General features: G+C 41.4%; 1 protein-coding gene across 5 annotated transcripts in view; it reads right to left on the reverse strand.

Moving 5' to 3' along the window:
* DISC1 (DISC1 scaffold protein) overlaps positions 1-27,246 on the reverse strand; it is a 483,193-nt gene that overhangs the window by 304,989 nt on the left and 150,958 nt on the right. For all 5 annotated transcript variants that reach the window (XR_013232748.1, XR_013232750.1, XM_077346332.1 and 2 more), the window contains one exon: positions 9,494-9,554. Coding sequence is in view for 3 of the 5 variants with exons in the window: in XM_077346332.1 (XP_077202447.1) it covers positions 9,494-9,554 (61 nt within the window). In the remaining 2 variants the exon portion in view is untranslated. The remainder of the gene's footprint in view (positions 1-9,493; positions 9,555-27,246) is intronic.

Here is a 27,246-nt window from a genome sequence, read left to right on the forward strand (position 1 = left end):
GACCAGTAATGCTCAGTAATGCTTCTGCAGGGAGAACAGCAGAACACTCGACTTCCATTTCTACTGAAGCAAATTATGGTCACAAATGCAGAAAGAGCAAGCATGCAATGTGGGCAATTCTGATAGCATTAGAGTGCTCCATTTCTGTTTCATATTTAAATCAGGCACTTGAGAGGCAGATTTTTGCCTGTTCATTCCAACAATGCTTACTGTAATACAATATTGCATCCTAAAAGCTGAATGTTCATTTTGCTTGCAATCCATACAATGTCCAGTGAACCCTGGATATATGACTATGTATTCTTCCCCTACTAAATATTAAACATATCAACAACAATTACTATGTTTAGCTTCCTAGTCTGTAATAAATAGCTATTTCTGCACAAGAAGAATATAGTACATGAAGGCTGAAATCTAAATTGAAATCTAAAAATAGCCTGACAAAATTATTTCTCTTTCTCTTGCCCTCAAATGAATGAAAAAGCTGACATCCATATCTTGAGGGAAGAACAGGCTCCTTGGGATTCATGTGAGAGTACAGATTAGGCAACCACTCTTTATACACCATAAGGCCATTTCAGAAAATAGAAGGGGAAGAGCATTTTCCCCATTGCGGAAAACCAATAATGGATATTTGATTATGGTTATTAAAAACAACATACCACGTAATACTGGGCAATAACAGTCATAAAAAAGCATTTGAGCAAGAGTCAGGGATGGGAATTAGATTTTTTTATTATTATTCTTTTCATCTGCCAGACGTTCATTTCATCTAGGACAAAACTTTAATCACAGCCTGTCATTTTCCTATCAATGTTCAATGTCACTGTGTTATAGTTAAATTATCTCCACAGGAAACACAAAATGACAGACTGCTGTAGTTGATTGTTTTTCCTTTGATTTCTTTCTAAGGTGAGAAAGATAAGCTTGTAGAGCTGACTTGTCAAAGACAGGATTAACGAATTCACAAGGAAATCAGCAAGCTATCCTCCTTTCTAACTGGGTTATAGTAACTGTATTTTATAGCATATTCACTAGTTTGCAATGTATCAAATTTATTCCATGGGGAGCTATTTTTTTACTGCTATAGATTTAAAAGTTTACATGGGGAGGAAATAAATCTCAAGTTTACATATATTCAAATTTACCAGATGACGCATACAAAATATCAAACAATATTATAACTATTCTCCCATTCCCTGAATCATAGGTTTCCAGACATAATCTAAGATAAGTTTTTGAATTTCAAATTAATTATTAATATAATTCATTCTAACCCTTCTGAAAAATATATATAGAAAAGAATTTCTCTTTCACCACAAAAGGAGGCACTTTGTGACAGGACTGGATTCAATTGTGGAAGATGGAAAAGTAACATTCTATTTAGAATCTGAAGTGATCTCCCCCTGAAGAACCTTGATGTGAAACATGTTTGGGATCTCACAAATATGAAAGATCCTTTCCCTACAAGCACCATCCCCCCTCCCCGCCCCATTTTTTATTGGAATTGATGCAGCCCTTTTTTTTTCTTTCATTGTCTCCTCAGATCCAGCTTTGTGTAGTGGTTAAAAGTGGTGGTCTCTAATCTGGAAAACTGGGCTTGTTTCCCCACTGCTCTATATGCAACCAACTGGGTGACCTTGGGCAAATCACAATTCTCTCAGAGCTCTCTCGGCCTTTCTTACCTCACAGGGTGCCTTGTGGGGAGAGGAAGGGTAAATGATTGTAAGCCACTCTGGGAGACCTTCAGGAAGTAAAAAGTGGGTACAAAAAAACAGCTCCTCTTCTTCATGAACTTTGCAAACTCCAACCATTTCTGGAGTCAAAATCTTCCAGACTCAGCTGCTATATTCCTTCTGGTGATGTTGCTTTTGCCAGGAGGATTTCTAAGAGCCCATACCTATGAACCACAAACCTTGGGAAACTAAATAGAGTAAATAAGTAAATAATCAATTCCTGATTGGTGCTATGGTAATCGGTTGGATATAGTTTGTAAATCTTCCAAGCACAGGTTTACCATAAAAATATGGAAAGCAGAAACATGCTTCACTTATGCATACTGGAAAGCAGAACCACAGAAACAAGTTTGATAAATAAGAAACAGTGAATGGGGAAGTTACTTTACAGTTGCTGTACCCCATAAATATCCCCCTGCAAAGCACAATTATGTCCTAGAAACTGGACTTGTTCAGTGAGAACGATGTATGTCAGCTGCCTCTCCTCAGTGTTCTGGAACGGCTCCATACAATAGAGAACAAAAACCCCTGACTTTCATAAATGAAAATAAATCCATACCCCCAAGGGCCATACCTTGAGCGATCATTATTTTTTTACATAAAGATAATAAATAACCATGTTCAGTACTGTAGCCTGAATACAGCAGTCTGTGGAGCAACAGAAATAGCAAGGACTGAATAGTTGCTGTGCTACTTCATAAACTTCAAAGGATATTGTCAAGGGCAAAAAGCCCAACAATCAACTTCTTATATTGATAAGAAAAAGACCTGTATCATTGCCACAAATATATAAGTGTTATAGATTTTCTAGCACTGAGATGCTTTATTCTCCAAATAATCAATAATGCCATTCCACTATTCATGAATTTGGAGCAGGGGAGAGACAGAAATAAGGGGGGGGGGGTGAACATGAGTTGTGAAGTTGGTAGTTCTTGTTAGCTCGCTTTTAGTAATGTATGCAGAAGTAAAGTTTGGAAATAAAATCAGCCATCCCCTTCAGCCAGAACTCTACACAGTTCTTCCTTGCAGTCTTCAAGTCTACAAGGCCCACAGATGACAATGAAAGATGACTTTTCTAGAGTTATGTACAGCTTTGTTATCTCTTAAATTGGGACAAGTGGTTAGGACAACTGGCAATAGGAAAAGGGGATCTTCCTGATAACCAAAGTGCACTACAGGTTTTCTACCTGGGCTGATTCTGCACTTACTTTGTTTATTCCATTGTGGATCCTGCTGAATTCAGATCGATTTGAACGCAGGTCTGACTCTATCCCCCCCCCCCTCCTCACTGAAACAGAAAAGTGTTCTGCATGGCATTAGGGAAGCTCAGAGGGGAGGGGAGCCAAGCACAGCAGGAGCCTCTTTCTTTCTTTTCTTGAAAGGAGGGGGGGAGAGGATTGGAGACAGCAGAGGAGGGAGAAAAAAAAACAGGAGGCAAATCTCTGCCGAGAGAAGTTAGGGCTTCTGGAGCCTCTACTGAGAGAAGTTAGGGCTTCCCCTTTAAGGGAAACCTTGCAGCTTGGGAATGAGGATGAACTGCCACCCTGGCCAATCAGGGCTTTTCTAAAGTGTTGGAGGCTCAAAGCAGCAAGTTAGTTTGGGACAAGCAGAGAGCTGCACCTTTACACATGACGATTTTTCAAATATCGAGGGTTATATCCACTCCAGGATATCGCGGGTGAAAGGTAGGGTCAATCCGGATCAATCCTGCTTGTTGCAGAGGAAAAATTTAAACAACCCCAAATCAAAATGGAAATCGCATTCAGCGTAGACAGCAGAGACTGAATTGACCTGGGATTGGAATAAAAGCCCCGTGCAGATTCAGCCATGGTTAAAGATACAGTTACTCTAAAGAAAGGGCTTGAATATATAGTTTTGTAATCTGAAACAGATTTGAATAATTCAGCATATACTCATTAAATCTGCAGATGATATCAAATTGGGAGTAGTGAACACCCAAGAAAATAGAGTTCTATGAGATGTGAACATGCTGTAAAAGTGGGCAAATGAAAACAAGATTAAATTGAATATGCAGAGTTCTACATTTGAGTCACAAAAATGAGGAGCACACATACTGGATGGGAGATACACTTCTGGATACTTGTGGACTGTAAACTAAGAGGTGGACTGTAAATGAGAGGTAGTGTAATGCTGTGGTAAAAAAGGCAAATGCAGACCTGGCCTTATCAACAGAAACAAAATCACATGATATCATAGTCTGTGATAGTCCATATATCTATGATAGTCCTGTTGTATACCACATTGGCCAGACTATACCTAGAGTACTGTGTGCAGTTCTGGAGGCCTCACTTCAAAAAGGATGTGGACAAACTTGAGAGGGTGCAGGGGAGAGCAACAAGGATGATCCATAGCCTGGGGACTAAGCCCTATGAGGAAAGCCCTATCTGTTCAGTCTGTAGAAGAGGAGGTTGAGTGGGGACATGATTGTTCTCTTTAAGTATCTGAAAAGTTGTCACTTGGAGGTGGGCAGGGAGCAGTTTCTGTTGGCAGCAGAGGATCGGACCTATAAGAATGGGTTTAATCTGCATGTAGAATGGCCTGTATGGCTCCCTCCAACTCTATGATTCTATATTTATCCTCAGAAATATTTGAGGACTGGGCCCACACTGTAAGGAGATTTTTCTCCAAAATTGGGACAATTGGGATAGCAGAAAAAACTTAGACCCTTAAAAATACAGTGAGAGTGTTATATCCCCTCCAAACAAAAATGTTGCCTGTGTACATACAGAGTATGTATGATTGGTGGGGCCATGGCAAGCCCAAGGTCATCCAGCTGGCTGGGTGCAGAATCTAACCTGGCATGCCAGATTAGAAGTCTGCACTCCTAACCACTACACCAAACTGAACAATAGGGGAGATGTCTGAGGGAGGGGGGAGAAAAAAAAGAAAGAAGATAGATTATCTGAGAGGTGAGCGAAGGGGGAGATAAACAGGGGTCGATTGAAAAGGTGTAAGAGAAAAGAAAGAAGACAGTCTGAGAAGGGCTGGTGGGGGGGGTAAGAAATGGTTGAGACTGGTATACAAGTGATGAGAGGAAAAAGGAGGGATGAGAGACAATTGCTAGAGAATGGGGTGAGGGAAGAAACAGAGGGACAAAGATTGATATTGAAGGGGGGAGGGTGAAAGCGAGGTGAAGGAAGGTTGATAGATAAGAGTTGGAGGTGGGGGGAGGACACTGACAGAAAAGAGGGGAGAGGAAAGGAAGCAAAGGTGAGGGATTGCCCACTCCCCACAAGTTTCTCTTGAGTCTCCACAAGATCCAGATATAGTCACATTTATTTCAAACTAATTAAATTACACTTGCTTAAGTAACACAAAAAGCCAGCATATGCTGAGATAGTTCAGTGAACAATCTAGTTTACTAGTGTCAACTCTGATGGAGGCCTCAAGGGGTTTAAGCAGCTGCCTTTTCCCAATTCTACTCTCTAGGATCCATTAACAGGCCATGCCAGCCATTAAATAGGGGGTCTCATATGTTCCAACAATCCAGCTACATTTGAGTAAAATATTATTTACGGCCTAAATAATGCTCATTTTGTAAATCTAAATTTCTTCAAACACATGACATACAGAAACGTATGTGCATACTGTCTTGTTTCAAAACAGGTCAGCTCTGCTAACCAAGAATTGACAAGAGCAATAGATGAATTTAATAAAGTTAAAACTGAACAGAAATGATTAAGAAAAATGGTTAAGAAATCAGTTAAAGGAGGGGGGATTCATATTAATTTGCAAAGCTAAAGGGTACTGTATTTCAGTAGCAAACACGTATTGTAGGGTTGGAGTATATGAGTCCCCATATTCATTTATTCTCACTCCCCACATGCTAAAAGAGAACAGTTAAGTAAGGCTCTTTGAGGTAATTGCCACTAGCTATCTTTCCAAGTGTCCCATCCCCAAAAATAACTGTTGGCAATTTACCAGCATTAAGAGGAACAGCTAAATGGCCCTTTTAAACTTGTTTTACTAGAAAACGAAGAAGAAAAAGATAGCCACAGAATAACCCTTTTGAAACTGAGCAAAGCATAATCACCTTACACTCCCTCATCTAAAAAAACAGTCATATTTATATTGATACATGAATAAAAAATAAATCTGGAGCACAAGGCACTTGCAATAATGGAATAAAGAATTTAGGGCATATAAGTGCATAGCCCTTGAGTACATAAGCAACATAACATATAATACGTGCTGCTCTCCATTTTGTCTGCAATATTCTTGCTGTTCTCTTTATAGTAACTAAGATACTGTGACTAGTTCTGATCTGGATTTGCATCCCACCCCACCTAAAGGCTTAATATAAGCAACACTTGATTTATCGTCGGTTAACATAAAAGGCGTGGCGGGTTATAAAATGAAGTCGTAAGCAATTTGCATGATCGTAATGGTAATTTTTACAAATCTGGACCTTCTGAATTCTGTATTCAAAGCCCAGAGATGCTGTGTGAATGGGGAGAGGAGTGTTGAATGTTCCTCAATGTCCAGTTCCTCTATTCCTGGGACCACATTGCCCTACTGACACATGAAGTCTGCTCCTCAATGCAGAGAACAGTGTTAGAGGCACATTATGGAGAGTGGTACCGTTGAGTATCTGGGATTAAAAGCAACTAATATAAATAATATTCATATTCTCAATTTGTATAAGCTGTTCTTTGAAAATGGTATGGGTAAGACAGAACTAAGAGAGGAAGACAAAATTATTTATCTAAGCATATTAATCTTAAAATTGAGAAACCAACATGTCTTTCTGTAAAAGTATTTTCTTCTGTAGAATTTTTATTTTCTATGGCCACAGCTTTACCACTGATGCAGATAGTAAATTTTATGTATATCAGATTGGTCACATGTATAGTGAATTTTAACAATTTATGTATATCAGATTGGTCACATGTATTGTAGGAGCTGATAATTGCCATTAGCGCCTATGATTAGTTATGCTCAGAATGGCAGGGATGTGAATAACATTTACACATACTCAATTACCTTGAACTGTAGATTGAGCTCTCATTTAATACATGGAAGAATTTTCAGCCCTATTATGCTGAAGATATCACCATCAAGATTTGTTAATGCATTATATCTCAAAAGCGCTACATTTGCTTTTTATAGTGTTGAATCTATATATGGAAGAGCTTTAAGCCACAGTAATACACTGGTCATCAACACCCATATGGGTGCTCAAGATAAACAGTTATATAACAGGCCAGCTATGCAGTCAGCAACAGTCAGACATCCATTAGTGAAAACAGACTAGCAAGAAGGCCCACTACACATTTAGTATAAAAAAGCCTTAAATAACTTGCCATTCCAAAAAGTCAATTCACTATTAAAGATGCAGATTTAGTGATAGACTCTAGCACTTACAAAAATATAAACTGTAGCATCAAAGGATTTTTTAAAAAAACGCAATCCGATTATATCAGCAACAGAATGCGAAACTATAAGCTTAAATTGGTAACTGAAGCTTTGAGGAAAGCACTAGAATTTTTCAAAGCAATGATTTAAAATTACAGGTAATCTGAGCAGCAGCTCAAAAATTGTTGTACTTTGATTAACATTTTAATGCATATAATAATGACATTGTGTCCTTGATTGTTTTCTTCAATGTATTCTTGAGTGTACACTAGGGGAGTACAAAGAAAAATCAGGGTTCCCCCCAGTTTAGGTCTCTTGGACCAGAATTTGTTTTTTTCTTTTTGTTTTTGGGTATTTCTGAAAAATCCCAGGTCTGTATACTATTATGGTGTTTGAATCTGAAATTCTTCAGAAATCCTGGATTTTTTCAGGTTTAATAAAACCAAGAAGGGGGGAAAATGGTGCCTGTTCCAACAGTTGTTACAGCTTAGCTTCTCTTGCAGTGCTATTTAAACCATCTTAGTGTGGTGAGGGGATTTGTGTCTGTCAGTGAGTCTGAGAGCGATACTTAAGGGTTCTCAACTCCTAGCAGAGACACTGAAGACCAAATGGTCACAGCTGAGATACCAGACTAAGATGCATCCCCACCCTTCGAGGATCAACAGACGGTTCCAATGGTGATCAGAGTGGAGGAATCCTTGAAGGCAGCTACTGGGGTGCAGCAGCAGCAGAAGGTGACACTGGCAGAGAATCTTTTTTAGTTAATGGAAATGGCACTTCAGCTAACCCTGGTTAGCACTGTACAGAATAAGTCAACGAGAAACCACTTTGAAACAAATCTTTGCTTGAAAACCTATGATGAGATTGTCCAAAATAAACAAAAAAATAGATGGAAACCCCAGGTCAGATGGCCACAGCTTTATTAGCTACTGGGAAAGAGCTGAGGGCACATACAAGTAGCGTTATTCTTAATGATGCAACTAGACACTTCAGTTGTCCATGTGAATGGATGCAAAAGGAAACTCCAAAACTGTTCAACACATTGTAACTTGGAACATGAGAAATATAAATCAAGGTAAGCTTGAAATTGTAAAACAAGAAATGGAATGTTTAAACATTGCCATCCTGCAAGTGAATGAACTAAAGTGGACTGGATTAGGATATTTTTCCATCAGAAAACTACCAAGTGTTTTTACTCAGGGAAAACAAACACAGAAGAAAAAGAGTTGTGCTGATAATGAGGAGAAATGTAGCACAAGAAGTCAGCGGCTATAATGCAAAGTCTGCCTGAATAATATTAACATTAATCAGACTTCATGGAAAGCCTATCAATATAACCATAATTTAAATTTATGCCCAAAATACAGATGCTGATGAGAAAGAAATTGAAAGCATTTATGCAAGTGTCCTGGAAGAAACTGCTCAGATCAGCCGTACTGATAATCCTACGTGACAGGAACACAAAGTTAGGAAAGAAGAGCTATTTTTTGTACCCCACTTTTTAATACGCAAAGGAGTCTCAAAGCAGCTTACAATTGCCTACCCTTCCTCCCCCCCACAACAGACACCCTGTGAGGTAGGTGAGGCTGAGGGAGCTCTGAGAGAACTATTGACTGGCCCAAGGTCACCCAGCTGGCTGCATGTGAAGGAGTGGGGAATCAATCCCAATTCTCCAGATTAGAGGTTGCCACTCTTAACCACTACACTAAAGCAGAATCAAATACAGTCAGAAGATTGGGCCTAGGAGTAGAAAATTAAGTCGGCAACTCAAAATTCTGTGAAGACAACAATTTGTTCATTGCAAACACACATTACAGGCAATCAGATGACTATATATATAGACATCACCCAACAACCAATTTCCTAATGATTAGTTCCTTTGGAAATTTGTTTATCCCCATATATACTTTTTGATGAAGAGAAGAAAATTCAAATTTGGCACCAACATGAATCTACAATGTCGGTTCAGAATCTTTTCTAACCTTTCAGCAGGATTATTTTTTGGGGGGAAGGGAGATTGCATTATGATAGATAGATAGATAGATAGATAGATAGATAGATAGATAGATAGATAGATAGATAGATAGATAGATAGATAGATAGATAGATAGATAGATAGATAGATAGATAGATAGATAGATAGATAGATAGATAGATAGATAGATAGATAGATAGATAGATAGATAGATAGATAGATAGATAGATAGATAGATAGATAGATAGATAGATAGATAGATAGATAGATAGATAGATAGATAGATGATACTATTTAAAAGCAAGAGCTTTAAATCTATCCAAACTGAACCCTTGCAGTAACACAGTCATGTAACAGATAAGACAAGATCACAAGAAGTTATCAAAATGTATACCTATAATTTTACCTTTGCAGCTGTTCCTCCAGAATTGCCATATATTTAAAAATATTTTCCTTCAGTGTTCTCTCTGTAAAACCAAAAGAAAAAAAATCAAACCCATCAAAGTTCTTTCATTAAGAAAGATGACAGAGCAGAATAATACAGATGAGATATTTTCAATATTTCAGTTTGTGGCAGCAAAATTTTAAAAGCCTTCCATTGTCTCTAAAATACCTTCTGGTAGACATTATATACTTGGACTTTCAAAAGTTTCTTGACAAAATACCTCACCAAAGACTCTTGAGTAAACTTAGTGGTTGCAAAATAGAGGACACGTTCTTTTATGGATTACAAACTGGTTAAATTACAAGAAGCAAAGAATAGGTATCAATGGGCAGTTATCCATATTGAGGGAAATAAGCACTGGGGTCCCACAAGGATTGGTATTGGAGCTGGTATTGTGAAATTTGTTCATCAAACATCTGGAACTAGGGATGTGTAGTGTAGCGGCCAAATTTGCAATGACACAAATTTACAGTGAAAACCAAGGCTGACTGTGAAAAGCTCCAAAAGGATGTCCACAAATGGAATGAGTTGATGATAATGTGGCAAGTGAAGTTCAGTATTGGTAAAGATAAGGTGATGTACACTGGGACAAAAAAATCCCTACTTCAATTGGTCTGAACTTGCTGAGACTGAGAGGGAAAAGATGTTGGGGTTTGAAGTGGATAGCTCAGTGGAAATGTCATTCCAGTGTGCTGTAGTGGTGAAAAAGGCAAACTCTATGTTAGATAGTATTAGGAAAGGGATTGAAAATAAAACAGCTGATACTGTAATGCCTCATTTGGAATACTATGTACAGTATTACCATATTACCATGTTATTACAGAATTATCATATCTCCAAAAGGACATTGCAGGGCTTGAAAAAGTACAAAGGAGGTCAACCAAGATGATCAGGCAGTTGGAGCACATTCCCTATGAGGAAAGGCTGAAGTGTCTGGGAGTTTTCAGTTTAGAAGATTACTAAGGGGGGGGGGAATGTCTTAAGAACATATACTTATTGGAGATCTGTGTCTCTCCTCGCGCTCCTATATTAGTTCTTGGTGAGGTTAGAGGGGTTTACAGCTTTGAGTCTGATATGTATATTGTTACGTCTGGTAGGGTTTTCAATGGGGTTTTAATTTTGGATGAATTTGTAACCCACCAGGAGCTAGAAATGAGAGTGGCGGGCAATAAGTCGAATGATGATGATGATGGCTTATATAATTACTAGGGGCAAAGCCCATTGTATCGAAGAATACAACAGGCACTAGAGCTTGGCAGTGGGAAGAGGAAGGGGAGGAGTTGTCCAGTCTGTAAGGGCATGGGGTTGAATGTGTGTGTTGTGTGGGAGGTTGTGGTGGCATGATGGCAAATGAGGCCATGGGTGTGGAGATATGGGTGTCAAGAACCTGTGGTGTGGAATGTTCGTTGAGTGTGGGAGTGGACTGACCTTTGGGAATTGTGGCATAGTGGTTACAGATGAGCTTTCCAGAGCCATGTCCTCAGATATGTGAAGGGAAAATCAGACTGGAGACCTTTCTTAGGGGAAGATTACATGGCAACCAATTCCTCCCAGTTCTGCGTCATTTCCCTTCTTGTGTGAATTAGGCCACAGACACTGAAATGCCCCTCTGCCCTAATACATATGGGGTATTCACAGTACACAGGTGTCCACCCTGTTCCTTCTTTTCCATTTTTTCACTGCTGATAAAATGTTATGTGCCCACATGCTTCTTTCATGGTTGCTCCTTAGAAGAACGGATTTTTGTACCCTATTGCTTACTACCCAAAGCGGTTTACAAACACATTTTCCATTCATCTCTACACAATAGTCAACCTGTGAGCTAGCCGGGCATTTTTCTATCTTCGCCAGGGTTCAGCGACTAGCCCCCTATCTGTCCTCTGAACACCTGGCCACAGTGATCCATGCGACGGTCACCTCCAGACTAGATTTCTGTAACTCGCTCTACACTGGCCTGCCTCTGGGCTTGATCCGGAAACTGCAACTCGTCCAAAATGCGGCTGCTAGAGTCCTCACAGCTACACCGTGGAGGGCTCACATCCAGCCAGTTCTGAGGCAGCTGCACTGGTTACCGGTTGCCTTCCGGATCAGGTTCAAGGTTTTGGTTTTGACCTTCAAGGCCATCCGTAGTTTAGGCCCAGCATATATGAGGGACCACCTTTTGCCCTATATCCCCCGCAGGGCTTTACGCTCTGCGGGGGCTAACCTATTGGTCGTTCCCGGACCCAAGGAAGCCCGCCTGGCCTTGACCAGGGCCAGGGCCTTCTCGGTCCTGGCCCCAACCTGGTGGAATGAGCTCCCAGAAGAGCTGAGGGCCCTGCGGGAATTATCAGCATTCCGCAGGGCCTGTAAGACGGAGCTCTTCCGCCAGGCTTATAGCTGAGGCCAGGCGGTAAGAAGATTAGCCCCCCCCTCACAAACTGGCGGTAGAGAGTGTCACCCCCCCCCTCCTGTAGTTGAGGATGCGGAGACTAAATGAGTAAGATTATGCCATCATTGTTGCCACTATTGTAAATTTATTGGAACTTATTGTTATTTTATGGTTTTTAGGGGATGGGTTTGTGTAAGCCGCCTCAAGCCTTCGGGGGGAGGCGGGGTATTAATACAACAACAACAACAACAATAATAATAATGTGGGGTTGTGAGAGGTCTGAGAGAACTGGGAATGGGCCGCAGTGACCCAGCAGGCCTCAGGTGTCTCAATGCATTTTCCAAATGTCTTCTCTTTCTCTCCCGATAGCAGAGTCCCCATGAGGGAGGTGGGGTAGCGAGCCTCACATGGAAGCTGGCAGCCCTAAGAGGAAGACTCTCTGTGCACAGCAGTCCTGACCTTAGTAAGGTTTTTTATACTGTTGTTTTTATTTGCCAAGCCAAGGTTATTTGCCAGGCCAAAAAGTCGTTTCAGTTACCATGTGTCCCCAGCCATTTACTTGTTCTCTATTTACAGTTTCAGGCTGTAAATATTTATTTCGATCTTCCTGCACTTTCCAGACTCATAGGACTGATGCTGGTCTGCCTGTCTGCGCCCCAGAATACAAACATTTGCTGGTAAGGGCTGACCATAGCCCATAGCCCAGGAGGGACACACCTGCACCACTCCCTAACAACTGCAGGCAAAAATGGCTCCTTTGAAGGCTGGACTCTGAGGCGTTGTACAATTTTAAGTCCCACCTCCAAACCTCCAGGAATATTTCCAACTCAGTGGTAGCCAACCTCCAGGTGGGGCCTGGAGAGCTCCTGGAATTACAGCTCACCTGCAGAGTATAAAGATCAGCTCCCCAGGCAGAAAGGGCTACTTTGGACAGGGTTGTGGTAGAGAAGAAACATTTAAGGCCTCCCACACAGGCTGTTGTTGAATTAAAAGACTTGAGGCCTACTGCACAGGGTTGTTGTGCAGATGAAACAGGAGACAAAAGAGCCAGTTTCTTCTGCAGAATAATGCTGTGCAGTGGCCTCAAATCTGCAGAGAGTTGCAAAGAAGAAAGACACATGGCTTGGCTGTGTCTAACCCCCGGCCAAAGCAGTATTTTAAGTGAGAAGGGGCTTTTCTGTGGCCTCCCTGTCAGCCAACTGTTTGGCAGAAGGGGAAAGTTCCCCACCTTCAAAAGGAATGCCCTCAGGCTCCCCTGTGTTGCTCTCTGAAGATAAATGCCTCCCTCCCCTCAGTCAGGGCCTGTCAGAGGCTCCTTCGCAGCAGGCCTCAAGGGAGGGGGAGGGAGGGAGCGCACTCCCCAGCCTCCTGCCAGCTCTGTCAGGGTTCTGAGGCAATTTACAGTTGGATTTAATAGTTAGGACAGCCTTGGGCAAAAAGGGCTGACACAGCCTGTTTTCTCATCCCCCTTGGCAGCCCTGCTAACCTCCTCTCCCTGCGGTGGTCAGGAGCAGACTGGCAGCCAGACTGGGCTGGGTGAATGGAATTTTGGTCTGTCCTGGTGATTGGCCCCTCCGCTTGTCAGTCTGGGGCCAAGGGGCCAATTGTTGCCCCCTCCATCATGGACTGAGCCCACCCCAACACCCCTTACTGTTTTATTAAGAGGGAAAAGATGTGTGGGGTACAGAGTTGACAAAGAGAAATTTTCTCCCTTTCCCAAAATACTGGAACTCAAGGACATCCAATGAAATTGATGGGTAGTAGAGGTCCAGTACAGAAAAGAGGAAATATTACTTTACATAGAGAGTGGTTAAAATATGGAATTTGTTACCAGAGGTTGTAGTGATGATCTCAAGAACAGCTGTGTGATAAATTTATCAATAGCTACTAGCTATTGATAAACAAACTTGGGCTTAGATTCCAACACTTTTATCATTTGATCCAAATGGCTTTCCATGCTAGAATTTCTGAAACAGAACTATAGGTGAGGTTACAGTTACAGGAGGAAGAAGTGAGCTTTGAGCTTACCCCAACACACCTTAATGTAAACTGGAACTGAAACATGTTAATACCTATACCAGTACCTCTTATGCATTCCTTTCATCCTAAAAATCACACAACAGAGATCTGTTTATATTTATACACATTACTCAAAATCACTTTGAACATATTCCAGGCAGTGTGGACAGGTTCCAAACACAAGGCTTCCTTCAAACCACACTTGTGTACAACTTACACACCATGTTCATGTATAAACCATTCCCAGTTATTCTCAACTGTTATGCAACTATCTTCTACAATTTCATCAGGACTGAGAAACTACAGGGGTCTGAGAAAAAATATAATCCCATTCTTGACTTGCATTGTGAATCACAGAAAATGCTATATAAAACTCAATTTGTCAACCTATATTCAGATTCTGTGGCAAAGTCTTCCACTTAAAAGTGTGATATGTTCTTTGATCATGAGTAGCTTTAAAGTCCTGCTTCATCCTGTTCCCATCATCATATGTCCTTGGAACTTGACACATTGCAATTTAGGATCTTTCTCATCTTGATATAAAATGTCAATAGATATTAATAATTGGAGGGGAATCTGTTTCACACTTACTTTGTTTCCAACTAATACCACAATGTATTATGTTACTTGAATGATAAGCCCTAGTTCCAGTTTCTCCTGCTGTGCTAGCTAGATTTTAATTGGATATTATCTGATTCAGTAATTCTCACTTTTCATAGTTGTGGCCTATTCCCTACATGCAATTTTACAATGCCCTTGAAACATAAACCTTAATAAATCAGCAATGTTCAATGACAAAAAAAAGTAACACAAGAGACCTCAGCAGGCAAAATTAGGTCAGTTATAAACTGACTAGGAAAGGCAAGTAGGGCACACACTCATCTCGTCCGAATGTTTTAACTACATTAAAAGGGATGCGAGCTGATTTTTGTTATTCACAATGAAGATGTGCTGAATCCTTTGATTATCAGTACATGTAACTGGGGACTTTAATTTCAAACTGTTTCAACATCTGAATAATTTTGCTTTCCTAAGAAAATCTGATGAAAGCATCATGAACAATATCTGGATCTTGCTCAACTCTGGACAATTTATGTAGAATACAGAACAAAATATCTCTCTTCAGTTTTTCCAATAATTTAATGAAAACCAATAGCTGTGGTTTAGGGAAAACGACTAGAGCTCAAATGTCCTTAATCTACCGTACTGTAAGGACTTCAAAAAGTTAGGCTGGGAGATATTATACAACTGCACTGTGTAAATAGGTTTTATCCACAGGGTTTATTTTCATGTTCAGATTGTGTGTTTCTTTTGAAGAAGAGATTAGTACATTTGAAACAGCCTAAAAACGGCTTTTTTGTGGAATTGTAATTAGGTGGGGAAATGCAGCCATTTGCTTTTGTTGTTGCGTCTATCACATTTATTTGCTGTTCCTTTAATGGGGAAAGTCGCACAGTTCAGCATCAAGGGTATAGTGCCAAGACAGAGGGTCACTAATTTGTGTACTTTTGTTTTGCATAAATGTAAATTTATTCAAGCTATGCTTTTAGTGGATTTAATGGTGTTTATGTTACTGGGAAAAATAACTGCAATCCCAATAGCAGCCTTAGACAAGAGGTAAATACATGATCACTTCTATCACAAGGTCTTCTTGTCACATATGAAACAGTGCAGATTCTAACATATGCAATACCCCTTTCAGGAAGATGGCCATTAGCAAGATGCAGAAGTGACTGCCATTGGGCTGGCTGTACAAGCTCATCATGCCTGAAGATGCCACAAGTAGTGAGAAAGATTTTTTTATCCACTAAATATTAGCTGTCCAAGCTAAACAAATTTTCTAGTTCGTATGCCCTACATGGAATATTTAATAATGCAAGTTCCTTACGTTTAAGGCAAAGGTGTTATGGCCTAGGATAGAATATTACATGCAAGTTCCTATTCAAACTTCTTCAGTTACATACTGAGCTAATCACCTGCCATGAGATTTGAACAACGGCATGCAGAAATCCTAGTGTCATCTATGAAAAGACTGATTATTCTGACAGCTTTTCAAATCACCAGTCCTATAATCATATTAATAAAAATGTTTAAAAAACTAAGAACAAATATTCTGGACTGATGCAAAAAAATTAAAAATGCTGGCCAGGGTGACCAGAGTATGCATGTTAGTAGCTAGATTACTATAACAATTACTTAAATAAATCACAATGGATTATTCTTCTGCAATGTCATCCTTTCCAGAAGGAAACAAAAGCTGAAGAGGATGGGACTGAGGCTTTCTTTACCTTCGATCATTAGCAATATAGAGAGTGGGGTTTGTCACAGGCATTTTGTCTGCATGGTGACTTTCCTGCCTGATGCGAAGATGGCAAACATCACACACTGTCCAGAAAGTTTGTTGGCCACAGGCACAGACTACTTTAAAAGGGTTTAGATAGATTCATAGAGGATAAGTCTATCAGTGGCCATGGTGACCTAGAGGAACCTCCACAATGAAGCACTAAGTCTCTGAATACCAAATCCAGGAGGCCACATCAGGGGAAGGCCTTGGCCTCTATGTCTTGTTGTTGGCCATCTAGAGGAACTGCTTGACCACTGTGTGAGATAGGATGTTGGATTAGATTAATCAGATTGGTTTGATCCAACAAGGGCTCTTCTTATGTTCCAATTTTAATATAGAAGGCAGACAGCAGACAAACTGGTTGAAAGGGGTGCTGCAGACCAAATATCAGCATTCCTGGAGGGAACCTTCAGCCCTTGGCCCATTTCAGTCGGGTTTCTGGCCTGGCCAAGGGGTAGAGACAGCATTAGTCGCCCTGACAGAAAACTTCCACTGCCAGTTTGACTGAAGCGGGACAGTGTTGCTCATACTATTAGATCTGCCAGCAGTGTTTGACACAGTCAATCACAAGCTCTTAGCTCACTGCCTCGCCAACACTGGGTTATGGGGGACAGCCCTCAAATGGCTGATCTCCTTCCTCTGGGGTTGGAGACAGAGGGTAGCAATAGGAGAGAGAGTATACATGGCTCGCTATCGAAATTGTTGTTCAATTGAACCAGTTGTAATATTCTGTCAATCTGTTGAAATTGTTGTAGATGTTATGTTATGACTATTACTTATTATGATGTTCCGTGTAATACCCCCCAGACGTTCCATGTAAACCGCCCTGAGCCATATATATATATATATCTAATAAATAAGGCAAATGACTTTGGGAAGTTAGAAAAGGACAGCAATATTGATGGACTCCACAAAAAGGACAAGCAACCCTCAAAGGCATAAATTCTCAGGAAAATGAGACATCATCAGGAGGATGAGTTTGATAGAGGGACATTTACTTACTGTATTTATGTTTCTGTATTTATTCCACCCATTCTCAAAAAGACTCAGAATGGATTACAATGTAAATAAAATTCATATATTCTAAAAATATACAAAAATAAAAATTTTAAATTGGTTGAATATAGTTTAAATATTCTAAAATTACATTGCTAATATTGCCTTTAATATTAATAGCCCTCAGTAAGGCATATAGCCAGGTGGCTACAGACAGAAGAGTTGGCAGCTATGTTATTGCCAACACTTGTCTGAATGCAGAAAGGCCTCAACCATAAGTCCAGTGGAGCAGTTCTATCTTATTGGGCCTGGGGAATTGTCTAAAGCCCCACAGGGCCCTGATTTCTTGTGGCAAAGCATTCCACCGGGGCCTAGAAAGATCTGACTCTGCTTGAGGCCAATTTGACCTTCCTAGGGCCAGGGATCCTAAGTAGATTTTGATCACTAGATCTCTACTCCCTCTGTGAGACATATTAAGAGAGGCAGTCCTGAAGATAAAGAGGGTCCCAGACCCATTTAGAACTTTAAAGGTATTAACCAGAACCTTGAATCTAATTCAGTCATCAGCTCGAAGCCAGTGCAGCTGGAAGAGGACAGGTCATATATGAGTTCTGCACCAGGTCTCTGTAAGAACCCATGCAGGCACATTCTGGACCAATTGAAGCTTCCAGATATATTTCAAGGGTAATCCTGCATAAAGTTACAGTAATCTACCCTGAAAGTGACGGCCCAAAGCCTCCAAGGCACAAGATAAAGGATTTTGGAAAGTTCCACAAGAAGAGCAATGTTGGTGGATGGCCACCATTGTGCGTGCGTGTGTGTGCGTGCCCAAAGGCAAAATAGCACAGCAAGCACTTTGTTTTTGGAGAGGCTGTCAGTGTGGAACTCTGCCTCACCTCCAAGATGAAGCACCTGGATTTGACATCATCAATATCAGGTCAGGGGCTCCCTCCTGCACTAATTTTGGAGGTACATTAATGAACTGGTGCTAGATTGATGGACACCCAAGCTTATATATACAAAAGAGAACTTTAAATGCCTAGCAGTGCTGAAGGTAGCAGAAGCAGCCCCTTAAATGTCCAGAGAGCTTCAGGCAGGAGGGAGGCAAGGTGAACAGGTGTGGCAGGTGCTGGTACGGAGTTTTCCCTTGGATTCGTGGCAAAGCACATGGACCTGACATCATCTACACTGGATGGGGGGTTCTCTACTGCTGTATTTTGGAGGTGTACATTAATGATCCAATGCTAGGTCAATAGATTTCACCCGAGCTTGCATAAAAAGAAAGAGAACTTTAAATGCCTAGAAGTACTGGAAGGGGTAGGAACACCATATGTTCAGTAAGATGGCTACCTGACAGTAAATGCAGCTGGAATAATCTCTCATGACAATTTCAAAACACACGCCCTGCCTGAAACTGGCCAACCAATAAAGAGAGATCAATCACATGGTACAAAACAAGAAAACAGTGCTGCAACAGTATCTGCTTTTATGTATTAGGGTGATGAACACACACTCCACAATTCCCAAGAGTATAAAAAAACCCCGATTTTTTTAAAAAGCTGCAGAATGCAGGCACAGGATTTGAATTAAAGGAATACTGACTTGACTGCTCCAATAATCCAAAGTAAGTAGTGAATGCAGAAAGGTTCTAAGACGAAGATGCTTATGTCCTTACTAAAGTATAACAATAACTATTACATTTCTAGGCAGTTTTTCCTCCCAAAGAATCCAACAAGTACATACAGAATTGCTTAAATTGTCCCACAGTGAAAAGCAGATGGTTTCTGTGGTGCACAGCTGTAAATAATCAGTTTTTACCACTAACCAGCAATGTGGATGAATGGAAATGTAAAATGACAACCAAGAGTAGCTGAATAAGTTTCAATATTTTTCAAAATAGGTTTGAGATAATACTAAAACTCTAATAACCCAAGGATATAGTGCCATTGGCTGAATTGTGCTATTCATATTACCCAATCTGTTTTGTATTCAAGCAGAAACAGGGTGTTCTGGATGAGATTTAAGTAGTTCTAGGTATCCCTGTCTATTGCCATCTTACTATATAAACCACAGATTATAAAGCCTGTCTATAACCCACTGCTGGAATGTTTGTCATAGGGAGGAAAAGCATACCAGTGGATCTTCAGCACTTTACAGAAAGGGTATTAGTGTCTGAACCAAATCACAATGTATGATGGACTGCAATATTTAAAAGCTCAGAAGTGGTTTAAAAATAGCTGAAGGCCTATGAAGAGTTAATTCTTCACAAAAACAGAGAGCTTTGAGTAACAGGCTGCTCCAAACCATCTGACTGGTTAGTATCTGCTGAGCAGAGAAAGACTTCAGAGTTGCATGTTAAAGAGAGAATCAGTCAGATTTCTGTTGAGTTTGAATTCAGCCTTAGCAGAGACATAGATGAAAAATTGGGGTAAAGTTGGCAAGGAAGTTTGGGAAGCAGGTGAATACTGATTCAGGTCAAAGAAAGGGGATAGATCTTCTAAAGATAATTTCTCTACCCAGTCAAACAGGAAGTTAGCTCTGAAGAGTGAAGAGTTCCCTGGTATGGTGTGCTTACAAGTTGTCTTTGGAGATCTTAAGAGTAGGTTAACAACTCAAGATGAGTACTGGTATTTCAAGAGAAGGGGTTTGATACTGGAAAGAGTGTACCAGCTTTCTGGAAACCAAGAGAGTTTGAGATTACTCAAAAGAAAGTATACTAAAGTATTGGGGGGGGGGGAAACACTGAAACAACATAAAGATTTAAGCCACTGTGGAAAGCTTAAGAAACTCCCATGATCTTGAAACATAAGAACTAAAGTCTGTGCATGTACAAGTTTTACTTCAGGAATTTCATTCCCTGGTTTTACCTTGTCTTTCCCCAGCTTGGGGTAGTGGTTAGGAGTGAGGACTTCTAATCTGGTGAGCCGGGTTTGATTCCCTGCTCCCCCACATGCAACCAGCTGGAGGACCTTCAGCTCGCCATGGCACTGATAAAGCTGTTCTGACTGAGCAGTAATATCAGGGCTCTCTCAGCCTCACCTAGGGTGTCAGTTGTGGGGAGAGGAAAGGGAAGACGATAGTAAGATTGTCTGCTGCCTTACCACTCTGCGCCACAAGAGGCTCTTGCACCACAAGAGGCTCTTTGGGTAGAGTAAAGCAGCATATAAGAACAACTCTTCTTCTCCTCCTTCTTCTCCTTCTATGTTAAATAAAATATTTTGTTATTTTTCAATTTCAAAATGCTTTGAGTGCCATTTAAGGGTGTTTAAATGGGCTCCTAATCCTTCCCTCAGGTTCCTGGGCTGAGTCAACAGCCAAAATATCATACTGCAAGAGTGAGAGTCAGCCAGAGTTCTTCAGCAAAGAAGAAAACATATAACTAGGGCAACTCAGTCAGTGAAGGGAAAGAAAAACAGAGGTCCCCCACCTTCCAGGTCTTTCCAGCCTTTATTGCATCATCTCCCACACCCCCTCTGTGGTATAATCACTCCTGAAAGATCATATTCATAGAAGTCTTGGAGAGAATGGTGACAAGAATGTAGAGTTTATGCCTCTCTAACCACATCTAGTATCATTCCCTTTTTCACTTTCTTTCACATCCCCACCCCTCATTCCCCACAATCATCACAACTAATTAAATTTTTATCTTTGTATATTGCTACAGCAGTATTAGACCAAAACAACTAATTACAAAGTCTGGGTGCCACCACAGAGAAGGCTCGCCTGCATGTCACCAGCCCCTGATCCTCTGAGAGAGGCAGTACTTGAAGAATGCCTTTTCCTTGAGATCATAGCACTCAGACAGGTCTGAATAGAAGGTGCTCCTTCAGAAAACTGGGGCCCAAACCATTTAGGACCAGAAGCCATCATGTCACCCTTGTACTGATTCAGCTTGCTTGCATAGGAATTTGCAGAGTTTTTAGGAGCTGGTATCCTGCCTAAGGAGGTGGTGAGCTCCCCCTCACTGGCAGTCTTCAAGCAAAGGTTGGATACACACTTTCCTTGGATGCTTTAGGATGCTTTGGGCTGATCCTGCGTTGAGCAGGGGGTTGGACTAGATGGCCTGTATGGCCCCTTCCAACTCTATGATTCTATGATTCTATGATTCTATGATTTGCAGCACCTTTCTCAAGAGCCTGTGTAGATATCAGTCTAACCAGGACTAGGGGCAAGATTGTGCCACATACCAAAGCACCTAGAAGTGCATTCTGTATGTATAATGTTCTACATATGCTGAATTTTACCATAAAGGAGAATCTGTTCTACATAATATATTTCAGGTAAAGGCTTGGAGGAGGAGCGACTCATGGCCTAAGTGCCGCACATCACTGTCCCAACTGGCTTGCCTGTCTGTCCAGTGGCCAGCCAATTGCCTCCCATTCCCCACCTCTGACCATCCCCTCCTCCTTCTACTTCCCTCTGAGGCTTGGAGGCTGCAGACCTCTGCCACGAGAGAGCTGCCCCTGCTGGTGAGTTCCATAATACCTGCCTTCAGCCTTTCCAGATCCTGGGGGGAGGGGGAGGCCATCTGCAGAGTTCTTCCATCCCCCCCCCCAATCTAGCGCCCGTTGTATGTCTGAATGCAATAGACTTGGCCCCTAGTATGGTTATAAAAGTAGTTGATAGGTGATTCCAACAAAGAGGTTCCTGCTCCTCCCCCAGTATAAATAATAGTTTAAAGTACTGAAGTAACAAAATGCCAGCAGTAAACAAGAATGAATAATAAAATAGCTAATAAATTATAAAATAACAATAAATATTAAAATGGTCTGGGGTGGAATGGCCTGCTCCCAGAAGCTAATGGATCCTGAGAATTTTCTGATGTCTTCTAGGGATTTTCAAGTCAGCAAGGTTTATGCTGGCTATTTGGCAAAGATTGCCCTGGTGGCCCCTCTGCTATTCTCTCCTCCTATAGAACATGAGATTTCAAGGAGCCAGGGAAATGACAATGTTGGGCAGATTTCAATGAAAAAAACAAACAAACATTGGTGACCAAACATGAGTGAGAGTAATGGCACTGCTGGTAGTGAAGCAGGCTCACTTTTTTCTTTACAAATGCAGCCCTGAAAAATTAGCAAGTTTACTGCTCACATCTATGGTTTGGATGTCACTGGTCCTAGTACCATAGAGCAGTGGTCCCCAACCCCTGGACCGCTGACCAGGGCTTGGAACAGGCCCGCTGCATCTGGGATGTAGTGGGCCCGCTTTGAGCACTGTGCTGAAGCCTCCCCTGCCTGGCCGCCTCCCGCCCCGAGTCCCCGGGTTCAGCACATAGCTCGGAGCAGGGCCACTGTGACTGGGATGGGGTGGGAGTGCTCCGAGCCCCACTCTAAAGCCTCCCCTGCCCGCCCCCGTCTGCCCCGGGTCCCTGGCTTCAGCACGGGGCTCGGAGCAGGGCCGCCGCATCCCAGACACAGCGGGCCCGCTCCAAAACCCGCACTGAAGCCTCTTCCACCCACCCCCCTCCGACCCGAGTCTCCGGCTTCAGCTGGGATGCAGCGGGCCTGCTCTGAGACCCGCACTGAATCCTCCCCAGGCCGCCCCCTTCCCCCCCAAGTCTGGGATGAGCTAAGGGAGCCAATCGAGAGCCGCTTAGCAGGTCCCGATTGGCCCCTTTTTTATCCCGGACTCGCCCTGCCCCTTTCTCCGCCCACTTACCCCTTACTGCTTTTTTTACCACTCCCGCGGAGCGGTTTACAGATACCGTGTCACAGAACTCTGTTTTTTTTTTGTTACTATACCAACCTGGCAATCCTTCAGAAAAAAATGGTAATAAAACCTTATTTTTCTAAGTGCATTTCCCAATAACACAAATTATAGATTTTATAGCTATAAGGTCCATGGAACACAGACGACTTTCAGAAATGATTGTATATACAAAAGGCAAATTAACAAATACTAGAAAATTAGAAAATTCTTGACCAACTCTTATTAATGCAGAAGTATGTTTTTAGGCCCTTTAAATTAAACAAATTTTAATTTTAAAGTTATACAGCAATACAAATGTTGGGTTTTTTTAAAATAACATTATCAAGCTTTCTGTGAAAATAAAACTTAGATAGTACAACTCACCCATACAATAAAACAAGGTAATTTAATGGAAGGCAGAACTAGTTAACAGTGGTTATCACAGATAACCTTAACCTAGCTTGTTTCATGAAGGAAAATGGTATAACTCCTTCTGTATATCCTTTTAGTCACAACTTTTAGAGATCAATGTGCCATTTCCTCTTATCACAAAGGATAAAATATTTGAACTGGTTGTAACCTTTTTGGCAAAAAAGGAAGCTAATAACGGTTTAAAGAGATAATAAAAGAAGAAATCCTATTCCATGTTCCAATATATATATATATATATCTGGATTGTAGTAGACAGATTCAGGACCAGCAGAAAATAATTTATTTGAATTATAACACAAAACCACTTGTGCCATGGTATCTAAGAGCTGAACAAACCCAGGAAAAGGAAGGAAACTGAGACTAGAAAATGAAACCCTGCCCTTAACACAGTGTCAAGGACAATCAGTGACTGTTATAGAGAAAGCCAATGTGATGAAATCCCACAGTGTACTACAACTTTATTCTAGACAGCATTAAGGACTCTAATTATTTGTCACATAGTACAATCCTTACTCAGAAATAATTATTCACATTTTGGTCAAAGGAGCTTATGTTCAAGTATACCTAAAACTCCTCTGTGGTGTGCCCAGAACTGGAGAAGCCTGGAGCAACTCATTAAAGAGGGATCAGAATGAACATGCTTTTTGTCTGTCCTTTGTACCTCCTTTACTTAGTTAAAAAGCAGAACAGTATGGATTATTTCTGGGCATCACCAATGGATTAATATCTGTATTCAAATGTGTCCTGGCCCTTTAGAAGTCCTATATTTTCCTCTATTTTTGGATCACAGATCACTCCATTCTTGACTGAAGATTGAATGGGTTGGAGAAGAGAACTTCCTCTTTGCTCCCTTTCTTTGAGGTGCTAGCAAAAAGTCTCTCCCACACACTCACCTCCTTGAGAGCTGTCCCTGTCCTGGCTCTTGCAGCCCTGGCAGTCATCTCCTGCCACTCTTGGGCCTCAGAGGGTGTACTTGACCATTGGGGCCAAAGTGGAAAGGAGCCAGAGTCTGTGATGGCAGCTTGTTCCTCTGCAACTGAGGTGTGGCCAGAAGTACAAATCCTATAGCACCAGGTCTCCACTATGTGGAATCTGATAAACCTCCATGGCTGAAGGGGCAGTTGTCATACTTCCACATCAAGAGAGTGGTGGACATACAAGGTGAACAGGAAGATATAAGGAATATGAAGGACACATGAAGAGAAGAAAAATGGAGATGACTGCTAAGAAAGAGAAAACTAGCTCTTCCGTATATATTCCATACATGAGTTGGAGAAGCGGGACACAGGTCCATGGATTTCTGAGGCTACATGCAGCCAGTGTAAATTAAATACTTTAAAATATCTAATTTATTTTTTAAAAACTATTAGTTTTGTGCACTCCTATACCATGAGCTAAACTGCCTACCTTTTCAGATCAGCATGTAAAGTACCACTTTGAAATTCTCAGTAAAGTCAAAGTCCTCATTTCTAAATCTCCAAGGAACAGTTTAGAAATGTAAGTAAGATTTAAGGAGCCATTACAGAGGAACATTTTTTAACAATTCTCATTTTTACATTACATCTATGTTTTTATGCAGAAGAGAAATTGTTATGGTGAAATTATTTGCTGGGTACTAATTTTTTTTATCCAATTACACTGGCAGCTCTATCCTGTATATACATATACTTGCATATTCTCCATCCCAAAGGAACATATATATTAAACACAAGTTAAGACTGCTAGGATTTAATCTATGTTGAGTTGATGTTCCTTATGGGGCTTACTCTGCTATTTTGCATAATTATTTTTCTCCTCTACTCATCAGCAATATTGAATGGCAGTAATAATGAACTAAAATCATTATACAAACCCCAATAGTAACAATTCATCGCTTCCTAATAGGACATTATATTTGCATGATAATGTTCTGTTCAAAGCACAGTGTGTAAATTAGTTCAGAGAGGGTTAAAACAACAAATCTGAAACTAGAACATCAGGTCAATTAGCAGCTAAACCAAAAAAAGAGTTGAGGAGGAGGGAAAAGTGGAGTGCTAATAATTCAAATGAGTAATCTCAGGACCAGTTACTTGTGTGTTAAAACATGGATTTGCCTCATCATGTGTAAGAAGGGAACTGGGGAAAATCAGCAAATGAGATGCTCAGGTGAGGAACGTAAAACCTTTCCCATCAGCTTGTTGTCATCCTTCCCATACACAGCACTGTACTCTCCAGCCAAACTAGAAATGGAAGAGAGAGATCCCAATGACCAATTATGCACGGCAGCAGCCACACTGAGCTGCCACTGTTCCAGGGCGCCGGGGTAAAAAGCCCCGCCGTCCCCCAAGTACATATGGGGGTGGGGGATCCCGGGTACATGCTGGCCACCATGGCACAATGGCCCCACACACACAATGCGGGGCTGGAAGCGCCAGTAAGCTGTAGCAGTAGCTGGGGGGAACCGGGGGTAGGGGCCACCAATGCAGGATGGTAGGGAGCAGCATGCTGCTCTTCCACCATGGTGGGAGTGGTGGGCCGCCCCTGTCGGTTCCACGGAGCCGCGGAGCCAGCAGGGGCAAGAGACATCTCTGCAGGGATGCCGTAGGTTGGGGGAGTAGCAGGGCCAGAAGCCTGGCTCCTCCGATTATGCATGTGGCTCGGACAGCCTGACCCTTGCCTGTGCCCTCGGGAGTCCCAGGACTCCGGAAGAAACCGCATTCCATTAACGCGGGTCTTCCAAGGGCCTGGTCCAGGCCAGGCCCTGGCTGGAGGCGGCGGCGTGCATAATCGGGGATTTTCCCTGATGCCCTGCCGCTGCCAGCGTGGGTGTTCCAGCCCGTGCATAATCGGTCAATGAGATAAATAGGTCTGGGGAGGAATAATTCTGTATTTGTCACCTATTAGCACATTTTACTATTAACGATGTACCTTTACCCCCATTTCTATTCAGCCATGAGCAGGTCTGTGATTGCACACATAATTAGTCACAATCATGTAGTTTGGCCCCAGTTTCTCCTGAAGAAGGAAAGAGTACATTTGACCCAGATGGTTCTGTGCTTTTTCTTTATCTAGGCAAGGTGTTAAAACTAATACAAAGTTGGCATGGAGGAGGAGGGCAACATGATCCAGAAACTTTCATACTTATAGCTGATCCCACTCAGGTATTCTCAAGGGAACCAAGGAAAAAGCACTCAAAAAGTGAATAGATTAAGGAACCAAGGAACAAACACTCAAAAAGTGAATAGATTAAGTCCAGTAAAGCAATTTCATTCGCACCATTTCAGCAATTTGTGGGGAATTGTTCAACTTCTGTATCATCGATAGATGCAACTGAGATTTTCAATAATAACCCTATCCTTATCCATTGTTGTTCCTCTATATATTTGTGAAACAGCCTAGGGGTGGGACGTGTCTGTCTGCCCAAGTTGGAATAGGGCCAATCAAAGTGCATAATAATTTATTATAATAATTTCATGAGACCTGGCTTTCTTTCTGCTGCATGAAAACTACATATTTGTGTCAAACCACTAACCTCCTTGAACAAAAACTATAACATTAATGCCATGTGACACAGTTTTATCTTGAATAATAATAGATATTGCCATTTTTCTGTATTCACTAATATTACAGGAAATGTATTGGACCATTTTACTTTTAAGTCCAGGGGCGATTATGCACTCACAGTTTTTCAGATCACTGATGCCGTTAAATCACATACCATAGTAGATTGAAATAAAGGATTATGCATTTGAGAGAGCTTTCCTGAAGTGTAAGGGTACTTCAACCATTGTACTAGGAGCTCATTGGTAGGCTGCAGTCAGCACCAATGTCACTTGACCAACACATGCTGCTGGCAGAGCCTCATGGGAATCGTAGTTCATGGGC

This window comes from Paroedura picta, chromosome 1 (genome assembly GCF_049243985.1).
Source record: "Paroedura picta isolate Pp20150507F chromosome 1, Ppicta_v3.0, whole genome shotgun sequence".
NCBI classification, from domain to species: Eukaryota; Metazoa; Chordata; class Lepidosauria; order Squamata; family Gekkonidae; genus Paroedura; species Paroedura picta.